Source organism: Eurypyga helias, unplaced genomic scaffold, assembly GCF_000690775.1.
Source record: "Eurypyga helias isolate BGI_N326 unplaced genomic scaffold, ASM69077v1 scaffold8224, whole genome shotgun sequence".
In the NCBI taxonomy this organism is placed as follows: Eukaryota; Metazoa; Chordata; class Aves; order Eurypygiformes; family Eurypygidae; genus Eurypyga; species Eurypyga helias.
This window is the reverse complement of record NW_010246777.1, coordinates 6,785-22,579: the sequence shown is the minus strand read 5'-3', so window position 1 is coordinate 22,579 and position 15,795 is coordinate 6,785. Positions and strand designations below refer to the sequence as shown.

At 38.6% G+C, this 15,795-nt stretch overlaps 1 protein-coding gene across 1 annotated transcript; it reads right to left on the bottom strand.

Moving 5' to 3' along the window:
- Nucleotides 1–3,956: 3,956 nt before the first annotated feature.
- On the bottom strand, nucleotides 3,957–10,590 carry LOC104508788 (interstitial collagenase-like). The gene is made up of 10 exons (XM_010150519.1): nucleotides 10,486–10,590; nucleotides 9,258–9,502; nucleotides 8,820–8,968; nucleotides 8,603–8,728; nucleotides 7,713–7,874; nucleotides 7,230–7,347; nucleotides 6,486–6,619; nucleotides 5,314–5,473; nucleotides 4,263–4,363; nucleotides 3,957–4,057 (listed from the first exon to the last, which is right to left on the bottom strand). Exons 1-10 carry the CDS (start codon nucleotides 10,588–10,590, stop codon nucleotides 3,957–3,959), a joined length of 1,401 nt encoding a protein of 466 aa, XP_010148821.1.
- Between the last annotated feature and the right edge of the window lie 5,205 nt (nucleotides 10,591–15,795).

The window sequence follows — 15,795 nt, the reverse complement described above, 5'->3', positions numbered from 1 at the left end:
ACTGTCTTTATTAGACACAGAAATCTTAAACTACTAATTTAGACTACATTTCTAGTTTCAGCTAACAGCTCAATCTACATTAGTGTTTGCTCATAAGACACTTGAGTGACAGATGATGGAGGATTGTTTCACTCAAAGCACTTTTAGAGTTTTGCAACTTGACCACCTACACAACATAGCAGCTAGTTCCCACTGCTCATGAGAGAGAGACCTGAACACGTTTTTTCGCAAGCGATGTTTCACAAACATGCTGGCCTTAAGGTCTGGGAAAAGAAGAAGCTGCAAAGTAGCTGCTGGTTATAGTTTCCAAATGTTTATTTTTGACATTGGTTAGAGTTGGTGGATGTTGAGCTATCTCATGACTTCTTTTCACGTCCTATAATTGGTTTTATCCAGACTGCAATAATGTGACCAATATTTTAACCAGGAAGGTCGCTGCCTAACCTCATTGCATCGGTCATACCAAGTGACGCTACGCAGAGCATCACAGGAAACATCAATACTGCTGCACTGTGGTGACCTTAACACAATACCGGCAGGGATTCAGCTTTCTGGAGTGTTCACAACACGGGTGTCTGCACATGAGTTAACTGTCTAAGCTTTCATTATATCAACACAAATCTAATCAATATGCTCAAATAGCATCCAGAGAGCATTTCATCTGACCACACGTAGGAGGTAAACTTGGATCATTTGTGCAGATCTCAGGAGCTCACCGAATGTTTTGACTAACACCAATGACTATGATGAAAGCCTAAGCCTGAGATCACATGAAAACACTGAGTATGCAATCAAAGTGCCTAAACAGTGCTTTGCTGTGCTTTTTGGAGAAATCCCTCTTCCCTCCAGTGAATCTGAGACATTGACACAGGCCTGCTGGCTCTGACAAAGAACGTAGAGGGGATATGTGGCTTCTAGACTGGTAGTTGAAGGTCAGCTGGAAACCTTCAGAAGCCTTAATGTCACTAGACATTCAGGCAGCTGAGTTGAGCCACCACTTTCATAGAATCATAGAACCATAGAATGGTTAGGGTTGGAAAGGACCTCAAAGATCATCTAGTTCCAACCCTCCTGCCATGGGCAGGGACACCTTCCACTAGACCAGGTTGCTCAAAGCCTCATCCAGCCTGGCCTTGAACACTTCCAGGGAGGGGGCATCCACAGCTTCTCTGGGCAACCTGTTCCACTGCCTCACCACCCTCTCCGTGAAGAACTTCTTCCTGATAGCTAATCTAAACCTCCCCACTTTCAATTTAAACCCATGACCCCTTGTCCTGTCACTACAAGACCTTGTAAAAAGTCCCCCCCAGCTTCCTTGTAGCCACATCCGGTACTGGAAGGCTGCAATAAGGTCTCCCCAGAGCCTCCTCTTCTCCAGGCTGAACAAGCCCAATTCTCGCAGCCTGTCCCCATAGCAGAGGTGCTCCAGCCCTCTGAGCATGTCCCATGAGAAACATGGGTCAACAATGGCGAAGGGTGCACGTAAAGGCAAACCTTTTGCAAAGACTGCAGCCTGTGAGGGCAAGATTCAACCACCCGGACATAGGTGCCTAGAGGCAGTGTAGGCTCTGTGGGGCTTTGGGAAGTGCTAGTTTCTCAGAAATCCTGTTTCTTACCTGCACGGGTGACTTGGATACCCTACAGCACCTCAAGTACACTAAACACATGTTTTGGGAATTGGATTACTGCCTGGGCAAATCACAGTTAATAATTATATGGGCTATAACTACACACAAACCCAGTAGCCAGACACTAGGGAGGGGTACAGTACTCAACCATAGCACAGTGATTGAAAATAAGACCATAAACTTATTAAAAGTGCAGGTGATTATGTGGACTGAGCTGGAAACAAGACCCAGATTCCAAATCTCTGAAAGCAGTGCTCATGTCTGCAGGCACGGAAGAGATGCTGGCACCAGATGTGTCCTCCTCCCAGTGGTGTGGCTGGAATGGAGCAATCCCCATGCTCACACAGGCAAAGGAAATACTCAGTCACACAAGCATGGGGAATATTTCCCGTAAAGGAATCACTTCATTTTGAGCTCTCGGTCTTCCTGCTCAAGGGAAATCCACAAAAAAAATTTCAGAAAACTGCCTGGCAACTGAAAATCAGAATTTCACAGGATACCAAAAAGCATGGGCTAAAACTGTGCCATCATAACTTTAATTCTCTCTCAAAATGAATCTTCCATGGTTTGTAAATTACCCTTTATGTCTCTCTTCCATCCAAAACATTGTTACCCCTTGTCTTCCATTTAACATTTTCTCATAGTGAGTATGCATTACTTTCTTCTTCTAGGAAAGGATTAGTGTTCTGCTCCTAATCTGAAGAACTGTTCTGGCACTGCTGTGAGAGCTTCTGCTTCTACTTCATACCTGAAGGAACATGTGATCCCTGTTTTTGGGGTTTTTTTTAGGATATAATTGGTCTAGCAAGAAATATCATCTTTTCCTATAACTCTTTTGTTATATTTGTAGACCATCCCTGCTAAAACATCATAAGCAATTTATATCTACATACTTCTTAAGCAATTATTGGTTCAGTTGTCATCAGTAGCACTTGCTTACACAAGAATACGATCCAATAGCATTGCTACTCAGGTTTCAAATTAAAGAACCAGTACCTAAATCAACATGTGAAAAAAAGATTCACATTAATTAACTTCATTAAAGCCTTTTATTTACTGTAATTTAATTTTAATTATTTTAGATTTTTTTTTTATTTTAATAAAGTATATAATAAATTCAAGTTAATTTTCAATTATACAGTTTCTTATCTTTGAATAGTAATTAGACCAATTTTTACTCTTAGGTTTAGTAAATATAATAACTGCCAATTCTGTTCTTTATTTATGAAGGTTACAATTTAATAAGCTTCCGATAGAGACAGCTAAGCAATGCAAAATATTGAACAGATATATCTTTATAAGGTTACACATTCTTTTCTCAAAATGCAATTACTTTTATTACAGTAAGCTGAAACCTTCCTTTGAAGCGTGTTGAATGACACAGATGTTGCATAAGATAATACATTTTGTTATGGTTATATGGCTTCTAATGCTGTCAGCTGAGTTACAAAGACTAGAGAGAAAATGGACAACCCCTCAAACACCATTTTAATTGAGGATATTTGAAAAAAATGCAGTTAAGCTGAAGGTCAAGATGTCTTTTTCAGGAACTTTTTGTATGAGAAGTATTTTTGACCAAGAAGTGTGATTTTTAAGCAAACTTCTTCATCCTTTAACCCACTAAAATTAGGAGGTATTTACTTATTACTGCAGTAGTAAACACTTGAAAGACCCTTGAGCAAAGAGGTTTATTTATCTGTTATATGATGTGGTTACCTGTGATAGCAAAGGACCAGTTTCAGTGATATTCTAATCTTTCCAATCCAATCCAATCCACATTTCCAGGCTTAAACCCAGTTCCTAAACACAAAAACATGAGGACAAACAACTCCACCTACACTTGCAAAGACATACACTTCCCCATACTTCCACAAAGAGTGGAAGTTGAGGAAAGAGAAACAGCATGAGGAAGTCTAATAGACTGATGTAAATGAGCCCCAACTGGTCTAACTACCCATAGGCTTGTGTGGGGTGATGGAGCTCAGAGCCAGCTGGTTGCTTCTTTCTCTGGCTTTTGGAAAACAGACCTGAAGTTTCATGCCAGAACACTTTTTTTAGTGTTTGGAAGCTAGACTTGGGTCTTGAATATTAGTGCAATTAAAACATCAGTGACACAATGATATGACAAACATAATTTATTATGAAACTTTGATGTAGCAGGTAAAATTGTGATAAACTATACAAATTCATTTATTTTATAATAAATAATAATTAAGACTATAGTCCCATAGTGTTTGGACAGAAATCCATTCTGACCTGGTACTCATGAAATGCTGCAAAAGTGAGCACATAAAAACATACAGCGTGCATATGAAAAAAACATTGTCATTAACAATTAAACCAGCTGATGCTCTTCATTTGTCTGACAATCCGTTTGGCACGAGGATCAAACTGGAACTGAGTTGTTCCATGGAAGAAGTAGACATAGCCTAGAAATAAAATTTAATCCCATTATATTTCATAGGTGGCTTCTTTTCAGTATTTTGGTAAAAAAAACCCAGCATAAACAATTCATGTATACTTCCTATTTTTCATTTCCACCTCATTAAGGTTAATAACAGATTTCTGAAAACAAATTATTCTAGTAAGCCCATATATTCAAGTAAACCCAGATTAAAAGTATGCTTTACTTACCATCTTTCTGGAAAGCAGCATCCACTCTGCCAATTTTTCCAAAATCAGAGATTATTTTCTTGGGATAACCCTGATCCATGGTTTTTTTGTTTTCATCATATCTTAACACAAGAAACATCATAACAGTTTGTGAGAAACCAGACAGTATTTTGAAAATAAAAATAAAATTCATGCACAGATGCAACTCTACTGTTACTAAGAAGTCATAAAGATTAGCTAAAGTAGCTTTTTGATTCTTCCTATTATGCGTTAAGGTTCTCACATTATGAGTGTCTTCAGATTCAAAAATCCTGCCTTTTGTAAGGTTCATAACAAGACTTTTAATGATCTTGGAAATGCAACCCAGGAGTATATTGATGCATTTCTGGATTGTCCAGAGCCATGGCTATCACATCACTCATCATAAAACGAGTTTTTATTTTGAGGCACTGGATATCCAGTTCAGTATTAATGCAAAACACAAAACTTGAGAGTAGAAGATGGTAGCACAGTCTTCTTGTATTAGTGTCAACCATTAGTGTCAACCAATTAGCCCTTGTATTAGTGTCAAGCATGTACTTTTAAACAAAATTACTCTCTGAACTTTGTCAGGAGCTAGACTTGTATTATAAATACAACAAACTGTACAACTGCAGAATGTTTATGGTATGTTCATAGATTCAATGCCAAGACTTTTTATTAGCAGTTAATTTTGTTTGAAATGAGAATGAAAAGTGGACACTAACACAACATTGCCCAGAAAACCAGCACTGTTGAGAAAAAGTGAATAATTTACTAGAAAATCACTCTTTTATTGGTCTGTTATTTCATTGAATTGCAAGTAATTACATTCCTGTTACAAGAATCTAATGAATGGTGGGGGGAAAACCATCCATAGAAAAGTTGACATTTCCTAGCAAATGCTTAAAATTTTTAAACTTCCAAAGAATCCTGTTTAAATTTTTGGAATATAGCTTGTTTAAATATCATTAAACTAGAAATTTATTGAAATACATCGGTCCGCAAGGAGAAGTGAAAGTATTCCTTCTAGTAAATGAACATTATATCTTACCTCCAGTATCTGTCAGCTACAAAGAAGTAAGTTTTTCCTGTGGTTTCATCACTGTAAGCTGCATTAACTCTTTTAACAGTCTTCGGAAATCCCAAACGATAGATTGGTTTAGGGTAGCCAGGTGCAATGTCATATCCCCTGAGAACCCAATATTTATCCTCTGAAAAATATAAGCATGTTTTGTTTGGTTTTGCCATTTATAAACAACATTTAATTGTGTTACAGATAAGTAGCAAGCAATGTATCTTAGATAACAACATTATTCCTTTCAGTTGATTACTGTAGAGAATGGTTCTAATACTTACACTGGGACTATATCATGAAGACAGTGGAAATGTCTTGTTTTTATGAGTAAAACATTTGAATCATAAGGTGTATCAACAGTACTAGCAGTATTTTTCCCAGATTTTTTTTTCAAATGAAATATTTGTCTGGGAAACAAATTGGCAAGGGCTGGAGAATGATGAGTTAATCTACTGACACTGGATTGGGATGCTGAGTTTATTAAATGCCTGTAAAATGCTATTTGATTAAAGAGCCATATAATATTCTGAAAACCAGACAATGTGTATTAAATTAAACAATTAAGAAAGGTATATGTGTAATCAAAATATGTGGGTAATTTCAGATGCAATGAGCATACATATACAGTAATATAGCATGTACTGTCATATGTGCATAGTGAATTTGAGACACTTAAAGCATGTTTGAGAGCTTTTAAGAAAAGGACTATTTGTTTTTCAGTGGACAATTTTCCTCTCACAATAGGATTTTCCACCAACGGGGTTTTTTTGGGTTTTTTTCCCAAAATATCAAAAATACTAATAAGCATATCAGTAAGAGTAGTGTACAAATGTCTGTATTTGCCAGATGAATTCAGCAAAAACCCTTCTGCCTGAACTGAAAAGTTGTTACCTGATGAGCACTAAACCTGAAGAAGGGAAGCTATTTTCATGTCTTGTTTTTCAGAACATTAACTGTAACAGAGGGGCATGTTTTCAGGATTACAACCCCTGGAGATCCCTCACAGCAGTACAACTCCATGATCACCTGGTTTAATTATTTGCAGATTTGTAAGGTTCCCTGTTTCATTGATCTCCTGTAATTGCATAGTTTGCAAGGCAGTAGGGAGTAACTGGTCAGAAAAAGTAGAGAATTTCAGATTCCATTACCTTTAAAAAGTAAAACTTCATCTCTCTCAACGTTTTCATAAGCAGCTTGAATTCCTGATGGTAACTTCGGCCAGAACAGCGAGATAAAATTGAGCTCTGTCTCTGCCCTCGCAGGATGTTTGCGCAGCATGTATCTGGTTTAAATAAAAGTTACGTAATAAAATAGTTCCACTCCGATCATAAGTGCAAAATAATTATTATAGCTCCTAGAGTATAACAGGGGGGAGATGGGTAGCTGGGTGTGAATATCCCCCTGCACTGAATGTAAAGGAGATCTAGAGCAAGTGCACTCTTGAGTTCAGCACTTTGGGTAGAAATCAGGCAAGATGTCTATAAACCCTGCTATTTCTTTCTAGGACAAGCAGTCTAACAGTTTGCTGCAGTAACCATTTACCAGAAATCTTTCTACATAATAATGCTTTCAATTCTGCCCCTCCTAATTTACTGAGGACAAGCAGAAAGGTTAGAGTGTGAGACCTGTGGACACATTGCTGAGAGATACAGATATGCTCTTGATTTGCTATTAGTTGGAAAACAACCTAGAAGCCCTCATCTCCTTCACTGCTCTTGTCCATCTTGTCTTGATTAATGATTTAAGGACTCACACTTGTGTAAATACATGGTTGTTTTCTAGGGCTTCTCTTTTTACTACATTCCAAAAGAACAGATTTCCCTCATGGATTACAAAATATTTTAAACTACTGAGTATTTTGAGGAGATAATATATATGCTTATTGTTGTTACCTGCCCTTGAAGAATATTATTTCTCCGCGCAGGGTAGTAATAGCATCAAATGTCAGATGCGGGTCACAAGCTCGTGGAGTTACGGGTCCTGTTGGCTGCACAGCAGCACTAGACTGCCCTATAGGAAGAATATTTTCTCTTTTAGTATGGAGAAATGTAAAGACAGTATTCAGAAGATCTCTGAGGACACCAAGAACCCTTTTACAGAGAATGAGAAGGCACATCATTTTAAAATAAGTATCTGTCACTAAAAGCAGGCTTTTGATGTTGGCAAGAGTGGTTGTGTTCATCTTTTCCAAAATGAGTTTTGTGCAGAACTGGACTTCAGCTGAAGTTAGCTTTGAGGAATTTTCTCTTTTGTTATCCATTGTTCAGGAACAGATAATTTTTTTATTTTGTGGAATAAGTATATTTTAAATATATTCTTATTACTGTTCACCAGCTTCCCAAGTAGAAATATTAAACAAAAATACTTTTTCTTACCATAGATGGCTTGAATGCCATCAATGTCATCCTGAGGAAGAAGAAATTCACTGGGGTCCGTGTAGGAGTAAGTTGGATACATCAGTGCTCCAGGATCACTTGAATGAGACAGACCCAGTGAATGGCCCAGCTCATGGGCAATAACAATGAACAAATTATAGCCTGTAGGATAAAAATCATATGAAACAGTGTAAAATCTGTTTCAGTATTCAGCACAGTTGACTAAATAAGAAACACTTATGCACCCTTCTACAATACACTACAGGTACAAGACAGGCTGTAAGTAATGCTAACAACATCACAACTCAAAAATATTGTAACAGAAGACCTATATGAGTACTTAAAGAATGCCCAACATTAATTGTGGTGTCGTCATTTCTCTAGTCTTTTAGTGTCTTAAATGTGAACCCTAATGTCACGTAAACTGCTCAGATCAAGGATCATGCCAATGGCGAGCAGAGGTTCAGTGATCCAACAGAAAAAACATTCAAAACAAACATCGAGATGACAGTTTTGGTGATACTTGAATACTCTAGTTAACACCAAAATCTGAAGTGTTAGCTTAAGAATGGTGAAGGATTTGATGTGAGAAGTTCACCACGAGATCTTCCTGTATTCAAGTTGGCGGTTTCATCTGAACAAAAGAAGTATTTTAAAGTGCTAACTTAGCTGCCATCATGAACCACTGACCTAAAAGTATCTTTTTTTGTGAACTGATTCCTACAAATGGAGAAAAAAAAAAAAAAGAGAAAAGCAATTTAGAAAGAAAAAAGGACAAGTTCTGACAATTTTGCTCACTTTTTCTGGAATCAGGCCATGAGCTAAGCATCAAGTGAGCTAAGATTGTACGAGGCAACACTCTATAACGGAACCAGTCACAAAGGCCTTACCTCTTCCATCTTTTGTCCAGGCTTCCTCCTCATCAAGATGCACATCTCCACCAATACCTTCACCAGGCTGGAAAGCATGAGCCAGCTGCCCATTGGGGCCATCAAAAGGAGAGTTGTCTTTGTGGTCTAAAATGAAGAGGGAAAAAAATCAATCAGAATCCTAAATTATGTCTATGGTTGCAGATGGCTACTTAATATGTAAAGATATCAATGTTACCTCTATAAGCAAAGGAGATCATTATATCTGCTTCATTGTCCTCAACCTTTTTGAATGTCAGTGGTGTCACATTGCTCCAGACACTGAGAGCTTTTTGGATTGCTTCATCTACATCAGCTTTTCTCATCTTCAGGGTGTAATTCAAAATCCTTCAAAGAAAACCCAACATATTATATGTTGTTAAGAATACAGCATTTTAGCTGAAAAACAGTATCTTGTGCAAACATCAGAAATCTTAGACATATCTTTAATGAATGAAAATTAATAAAGTCTTTATTTTACATACTGCCTTCTAGGGTGCCTGTGTTCTTCCAGAAATCAGCTAATCACTCTGGATGTCCGTATTTGACATAAGGGACTTTCTTCAGACCACTCCCCCACCCCCCATAGTTAGGATGCTATATTTATATCTTTTTGAACCAGGTTAGGAAATGTTACCTGTATGTCAGATTATTTCTTTTCCATTTGGGATTCCCTGCTGTGAACACATACTGCTCTACATCAGGTATACCACATCTGGGTTTTTTCATCATCTCCAAAGTGTCAAGATCAGGTTTCCCGGTCACTTGTAGTCCAAAGAATTCCTGCATTTCCTTGAGCTTTGCAGAAAGGGTATTTTTACCCTTGTTTCTTAAATGAGGCTGGTGATCCCTTTGAAGGTCATAGAAATTCTGTAGATAACTCTGAACCACATTTAAAAAAAGAACATCATCATGGCAATATCAGTACTGCATTCAGTCACACTTAAAATTTATAAGTAATCTTGAACTATTCCCATACTGACATGCCCTTTGTTCACCAGGAGAAAGAACAGCCTATTTTATCTAGGAATGATGTGAAGAGTTATGAAATAACTTAGAGTTTTCATAAATTTTTCTAAATGTCTCATTTCACTTATGAAAAAACTCTTTAAAATCTAATATTTATTATTAATAATTAATTCCATATAATTAATGGTAGCTGATTAATGGCAAAAATTATGAGGAAGCTTATAACTGATTTCATTGAAGGAAATAGAGATTGGCAGTCAAACTGCAGACAGCCAAGTCTCACAACAAAACACGTGACTACTACTAGAGACTCAGCACTTGGCAAATCGTGCCATTTACTTTTAGCCATCAAATATTATATTAGGAACTCAGGTTTTCCTACCAAATTTCAACAATTTTGTCTCAAATAGTATTATGTCTATGTAAGTGCTGGATATCTCACAGATGACCCTTTTTTTCAAAGTATTCCATGAAAGATCCATTTGGAAAAATGTTGAAACACATGCTTGATTCATGCAAGTTTCCTTCCTTTTGTTACGGAGGCCAGTCAAATCAGAAGGTCCAAAGCACATTCTGAAATCTGAATTGTTGCTGAGTTTAACAATTTCTGCACAGCCACGGAGCCTTTCTGCTAGAACTCATGCTTTGGGAGTTTTATTATTACTTTACTGACAACATCAAAAATGAAGCTATGCAATGTTCAGATGACTTTTGGGTAAATAAGTTCCACATAATTTTCACAAATTTTTTAGATTCATGGGAAAAGCTTTCTCTTGAAACCTCTGCAAAATAGTGCATCTTTGATTTCAAGCTGTATTCTGTGAAAAAAAAGGCAATTATAATTATCTCTCAGACTACCTTATGTTTCAATTAGAAATGCACTGAAAAATATTTACCTCTACAAGCTCTAGGGTTTTTCCTTCATCTTCAGCTTCTGGAGCCACGGGGAAAGCAGATGAGATGGTCACATACAGCAACAGGAGAAGCGAAAGGTTCTTCATCCTCACCTGAGGTTGTCTGCCTCAGTTTCACTCTTGAGCTATTGAATATGATTCCCAGCTCTGTTTATATAGCTAATTTGTAAATCAGTGACAGTCTGACTCATGCTGTATAATATCCTCTGATTAGTAAAAATGATGCATAACAGTTTCATCATCAGGTAGTGATGCAATGTGTTTAACTAATGTTACTATCCTTGTTTTGCCTGAGCCTTCTGTTTTGGACAATTCTGTAGTGTGTTTAATAAATGAGGAAATGCTTTACAGCTAAACTGTGGAGCTACATTTCACAGGTATTTTTTTGAATCATGAATTTAGTCTATTTATGACACAAGGTCTTGACAAACTGGAGAAATTACAGGAAATAACAAATCAGTAACATAATATATAGTGTTATAATGAAAAGCATTATGCTATATATGATACAAATGTTTTAATATTTAACAAAATATAACGTATTGCGTCATAATACATAATAAAAAAATATAAAAGAATGTACAAAGAACTGTTCTTATCTAGGAATAATCAGCATCGTAACTCCAGGAATGCTGTCATCAGCTAACTAAAAAGCTGAAACAATCTTGTGATGCTAAGAAAACTGAGTGCTAAAATGATTCAACATTTTTTACTGATATTAACAAATATCAGTCATGTTACTGGAATGCATAAACTGTGTTTCTCTATGAATGGTAAATAAAGTATTGTTTATACTCTTGTCGTCACAGATAAGGCTTCAGCTGCAATAACGTGTTTGGATCCAGGCAGAGAGATAAGCTCTGATTGGAAAGACTCCATGAAGCCCAAAAGGAATTTTTGTGAGTCTGGAAAAGGTATACTGAGACAACCATTTTGTGACTCTGTGTTCACTGTTTCATTGAGGGAAGAGCCATGATAAATGCTGCTAAGCATATGAAAGGTCTTTCCTGAAAGGGAAGCAGAGACTGTTCTGCAAGACTCTAGAATGGTCTTAAACAACACTGATTAAGTGTAGACATGAAATATAGGATTCAGCTGCCTGATCATTAGTGCTATTTTGAGATGCTCTAGGGAATCCCACCTGACCTCCAGCTGCCCAGGAAGGTTTTAGGTCTCCAAAGCTCTTGTGTCATGGCAGCCAGTCCCAGGTGGGTGTCTCTAGTACAGGCAAATGAGTAATGAGTTGGAATCTGCTTTAAGAGTTTTGTCATGGAGTTATCTAGGTGTCTAAGCTCCCATTTTGGACAATGGATTTTAGGGATTGACCATATGACATGGAGGTCAAGGTAAGATTAATTGCTCTCTATACTTCATTGACTGTATTGGATAGGTCTCTATTAACAATGGTAGAAGTTTAAGTACCTAGAACACGTGGGAACCCACAACGTAGACCTCTAAATTGATGAAAACATTTCTAACTGCAAGGACAGCTAAGCACCAGAGTAGATGGCCTGAAATGGCTGCAAGTTTGCTAACCCTGGAACCTGTTAAATACAGGCTGAACATCTTTCAGAATAGTTTTGGTATTGCTGTCCTTGTTGGAGGTAAAAAGCCTCTTTGGAAAAATTCAAAATGGAAAGAGTAAATGTTAATATGAGGGAGAAAGGCAAATTTGCATCTTATTTTTTTTTTCTGTTTTATGAGCAAGTTTTGCTCTGAAGGAGCTCAATACAGGATGAAAATTTCAGTTGTGCTGGGAAGTACTTCTCTAGTTTCCCAAACATCAGGGAAAAATAATGTACTTAGTATAGGATCCTACACTCACTGAAGTGTAGTGCCCTCCGACGAATGGTGTCTGCTCCGGTCCAGCAGAGCAGACACCATTCCTGGGAGACACAAATTACTTTATAATTTCCAGTGCAAGTCACATTGCTTGTCTGGAGAGATTGACTAAAGCTAATACAGGACATTTCAAAAGCAGAAACAACAGTGCAATGCTGGTATTTGAACTTCAAAGGGTACAGCTTTTGGAGATGTAAAGAGATTCAGCCTCATGGTTCATAGTCCAAGGAAACTTCATTGTTGATTATTCTTAATTTATCTTAATATTTGGACATGCACAAAAAAAAAAAAAAAAATTGCGCGTGTTGGATACTTCTCCAAAGTCTTTGCTATAACTCACATGATCCTGGGATTTGTGAAATGCTGCTTAACTTCTCTAACTCCTAAACTTGTGTTATTTCTCTGTAAATATTTTTCCTTCACATGATTTGTCCTTCATGTGTTTCTGTAGGCTGGTTTTTATAGTTCTTGATTCAATATATTCAATAACTCTTTCTTGTCTCACCCACCCACCCCACCCCCAACTTTGAGAAGTAGATAACTCCGTATTTCTTCTATCCTTCTTTACTTTTATTTTCCGAAGGCATCATAGGCATGTGTAAACATGTACAGGCAAAGAAGGGATGCAAATTAATCAGATGCGTCCAGTGGCTAAGACAGGAATATTAGGAAATGGTTTGTCACGACTTGCACAGGGAGGTTCTGCTGCCTTGCACATTTCTGCAAAGGGTCTTCGGCCAAATTTTAATACAACCAAGAGGATATTGAGTCAGGCAGAGGATAAGAGGACATCTGGTTGTTTTCCAGGAAAGTTTAAATAAATTACTTTCCAAGGCAATCAGTGGCAGGACTAGAAAGCCCTGGACTCCAGCACTAGCTGTGGGAGCTGTTTATGTATTTGAAGAGTCATCAAGTGAAAAACCTTAAACAGCATCAGGAAGAGGAAGCAGAAGCGGTGGCTTCCCTCAGACTTGGGAATTTCCACAGTGATGGGCTACAAAGTCATGTCGCGTTTCACCGTCTGCGTTGGCTTCCTACTGCGTGTTCTCCAGCACATCTCCCTCAAACGGGGGTATGGGAGGTTTCAGTCATCTGCTCTTCCCACGGTGTAGCACTTAGCACATTCCCACCCTCTCCTTTTCAAACACTTGCCTTCAGACAAAAAGCTCAAAACCCAACAGAAGGAGACATGAATATACCAAAATAAAACTGAGACCCCTCAAAATACTGAGTCCCTACCAATGTCTACACAGTCCTTGCCTTTGCTTGCAGGATCATCGTGTTGCACCTGCACCTGACCAGCACAGTCCATTCTGGCCTCTCACTAAGCCCCATTTCTATTTTCCCAGGCTAAGGATTCTGTCCTGTGTGTAGGGGTGTGTGGGGGTCTTAGTGACAGCCCCTGGGGTTGGACCAGGACCTGGAGGCCCCTGTGGCTGTGGTGGTGTGACTGGAGAGAGCAGGGTGCATGCATGTTGACTGGGAACACATGTATGTGTGTGAGCACTAACGAACATTCGGCTGGGTGAGCCAGGGAGTAGGGTAAGAGCTGGGTTTCAAAGCAGCTGTAAGCGAGGGCTGGATACTGGGGAGACCAGCGTTTTGTGGGTTGGCTACTGGAGGGATCAGGGGCCCAGCCAGCAAGTTGGGGAGGCTGTGGTATCTGGGGTTGGTGGAGACACCTGTCTGTGTGAGTGTGCATGAGGCCGCAGGAGACAACATCACATCCTGGAGCAGCTGCTGGGTGGACAGGGTGTCTCAGCCCAGCTGCGGCGGGATCCATTGTGTGTGTGTGTGTGTGTGTGTACTGGTATGTGCGTGTGTGTACCTAAGTGTGCGTGTGCCTACTGGGAATGGACACACAGCCTCGCTGCTGGCTGGACCTGAGGGCATGGGGCTGTGGCAGCTTCATCTCTATCAGACTACCACATCTGGACTACTCCAAACACACTGGCCCTGCCTGAATTTTGCCTAAAATCTCCATGTAACCAATGGAGAGAGGTAGACCTTGTCCTTACCTACCCCCAGTTGTTTTTCAGAGGCAGCTTTTGCCTGGACTGTGAGCATCAATACCTCATTCAGGTCTCCCCAGATCACCCCGTGAAGTCTGGGACCTGTCTGCTAAGTCACTGCTAAACCAGAACTGCCTGCCTAAGGAAGAGGGGGTTGACACTGCTGTTAAGAAAGGGCTAGCATTTTCAAGGGCTTTTCCATTGTACCTCCAGGCAGTAGGGGGTCATGTCTCCCTGTATTAGCAACAGTCCTGCTTTATTTGTACACTTTTCAGCAAAACTGTACCCTTGATATCTGTGTTGAGAAACCTGAAAGTGTCCATTTTCCAGATACTCTACTCCCCATTCCTCGTTCATTAAGTCTGCACGGGAATGTCAGCACTGCCAGAAGTCTACCCAGCATGTTTCCTCTTTCCAGCATTGACTGAAAAGGACATTTAGGGAGAAATGTAACACGAGCCCTATTTCCCCAGAACTGTTTACCAGCCTCAAACAATTTTCTGTCTCAGTGATTTTCACTTACTTTGTACCTCACTTACCTAAGGCTTACATTTGACTTTTCAGGTTATTTCTTCTTTCCCTTAGTTATATCTGATAATATTAAAAAAACGTTCTTCTATCTTTTGTCCTTCTCTTCCTAGGGAGAAATATCCACCCACACTCTTTACTAAGCAATGAAAAAATAAATTCACAGTCTAAATCATAGTGGAGTTTCCCTAAATTAAAGTCTCTTACTACAGAATTACTGTAGAAAAGGGAACTTTGATTGGTAGTTCTGTAATTCTAATATTACAAAAATTAAATTGGTGCTTCATAATTCTGAGTTGTTTACTTTTATAATTTTTCACAATGATGTTTGCAATTGCTTTCTCAGTAGCAGGTGGCACTATAAAGTAGTGTCACCATTCTTGCGGGAAGTACTTTTATGTCCATTCTGTTCTCTTATCCATGTCCTAATCTCTTCATGTGTTTATAATCTATTTTGAAGAAACAAAGTAAAAATCTTTCTGTAAACCCAGAATGTTATCCTGAAACAGAGTATTTTCCTTGAAGGATGTCACTTTTCATGAAGTGTCTGAAGTGTCAAAGATACAGATCATGTCACTTTGCAGCAATATTCAGCTGGTTGCCAGGTATTCACATGAAGTCAAAGAATTCATTAGGAATTTTCTCTTAATAAGCTAACTACATTTTAATAGTGACATGAAAAAGTCAAAGGCAACCCTTCAAGTTAGATGTCTTAAAGATTGCACAAGGTCGTTGATTAACGTCACCCAGTATTAAACATTTCCTTTCTAGAAATGCTGTTGATTCTACTCCAAGAGAATGATCAGTCTCTCTGTTTACGAATCAGGGTGCTGTGCTGGGCAGTGTCAGAAGCACAACTGTATAGTTCAAACCACACTGAAGTCCAAAGGCCACTGTGCTAGGGCTCAGG

What these genes read in the sequence shown, in the direction of transcription:
- LOC104508788 (XM_010150519.1), bottom strand. Translation starts at nt 10,590, where the DNA reads ATGAAGAACCTTTCGCTTCTCCTGTTGCTGTATGTGACCATCTCATCT. An exon ending in GATCTCCTTTGCTTATAGAG is followed by an intron (nt 8,729 to 8,819) that starts GTAACATTGATA and finishes TCTTCATTTTAG; the next exon opens with ACCACAAAGACAACTCTCCT. An exon ending in GTAGCTGACAGATACTGGAG is followed by an intron (nt 4,364 to 5,313) that starts GTAAGATATAAT and finishes TCTTGTGTTAAG; the next exon opens with ATATGATGAAAACAAAAAAA.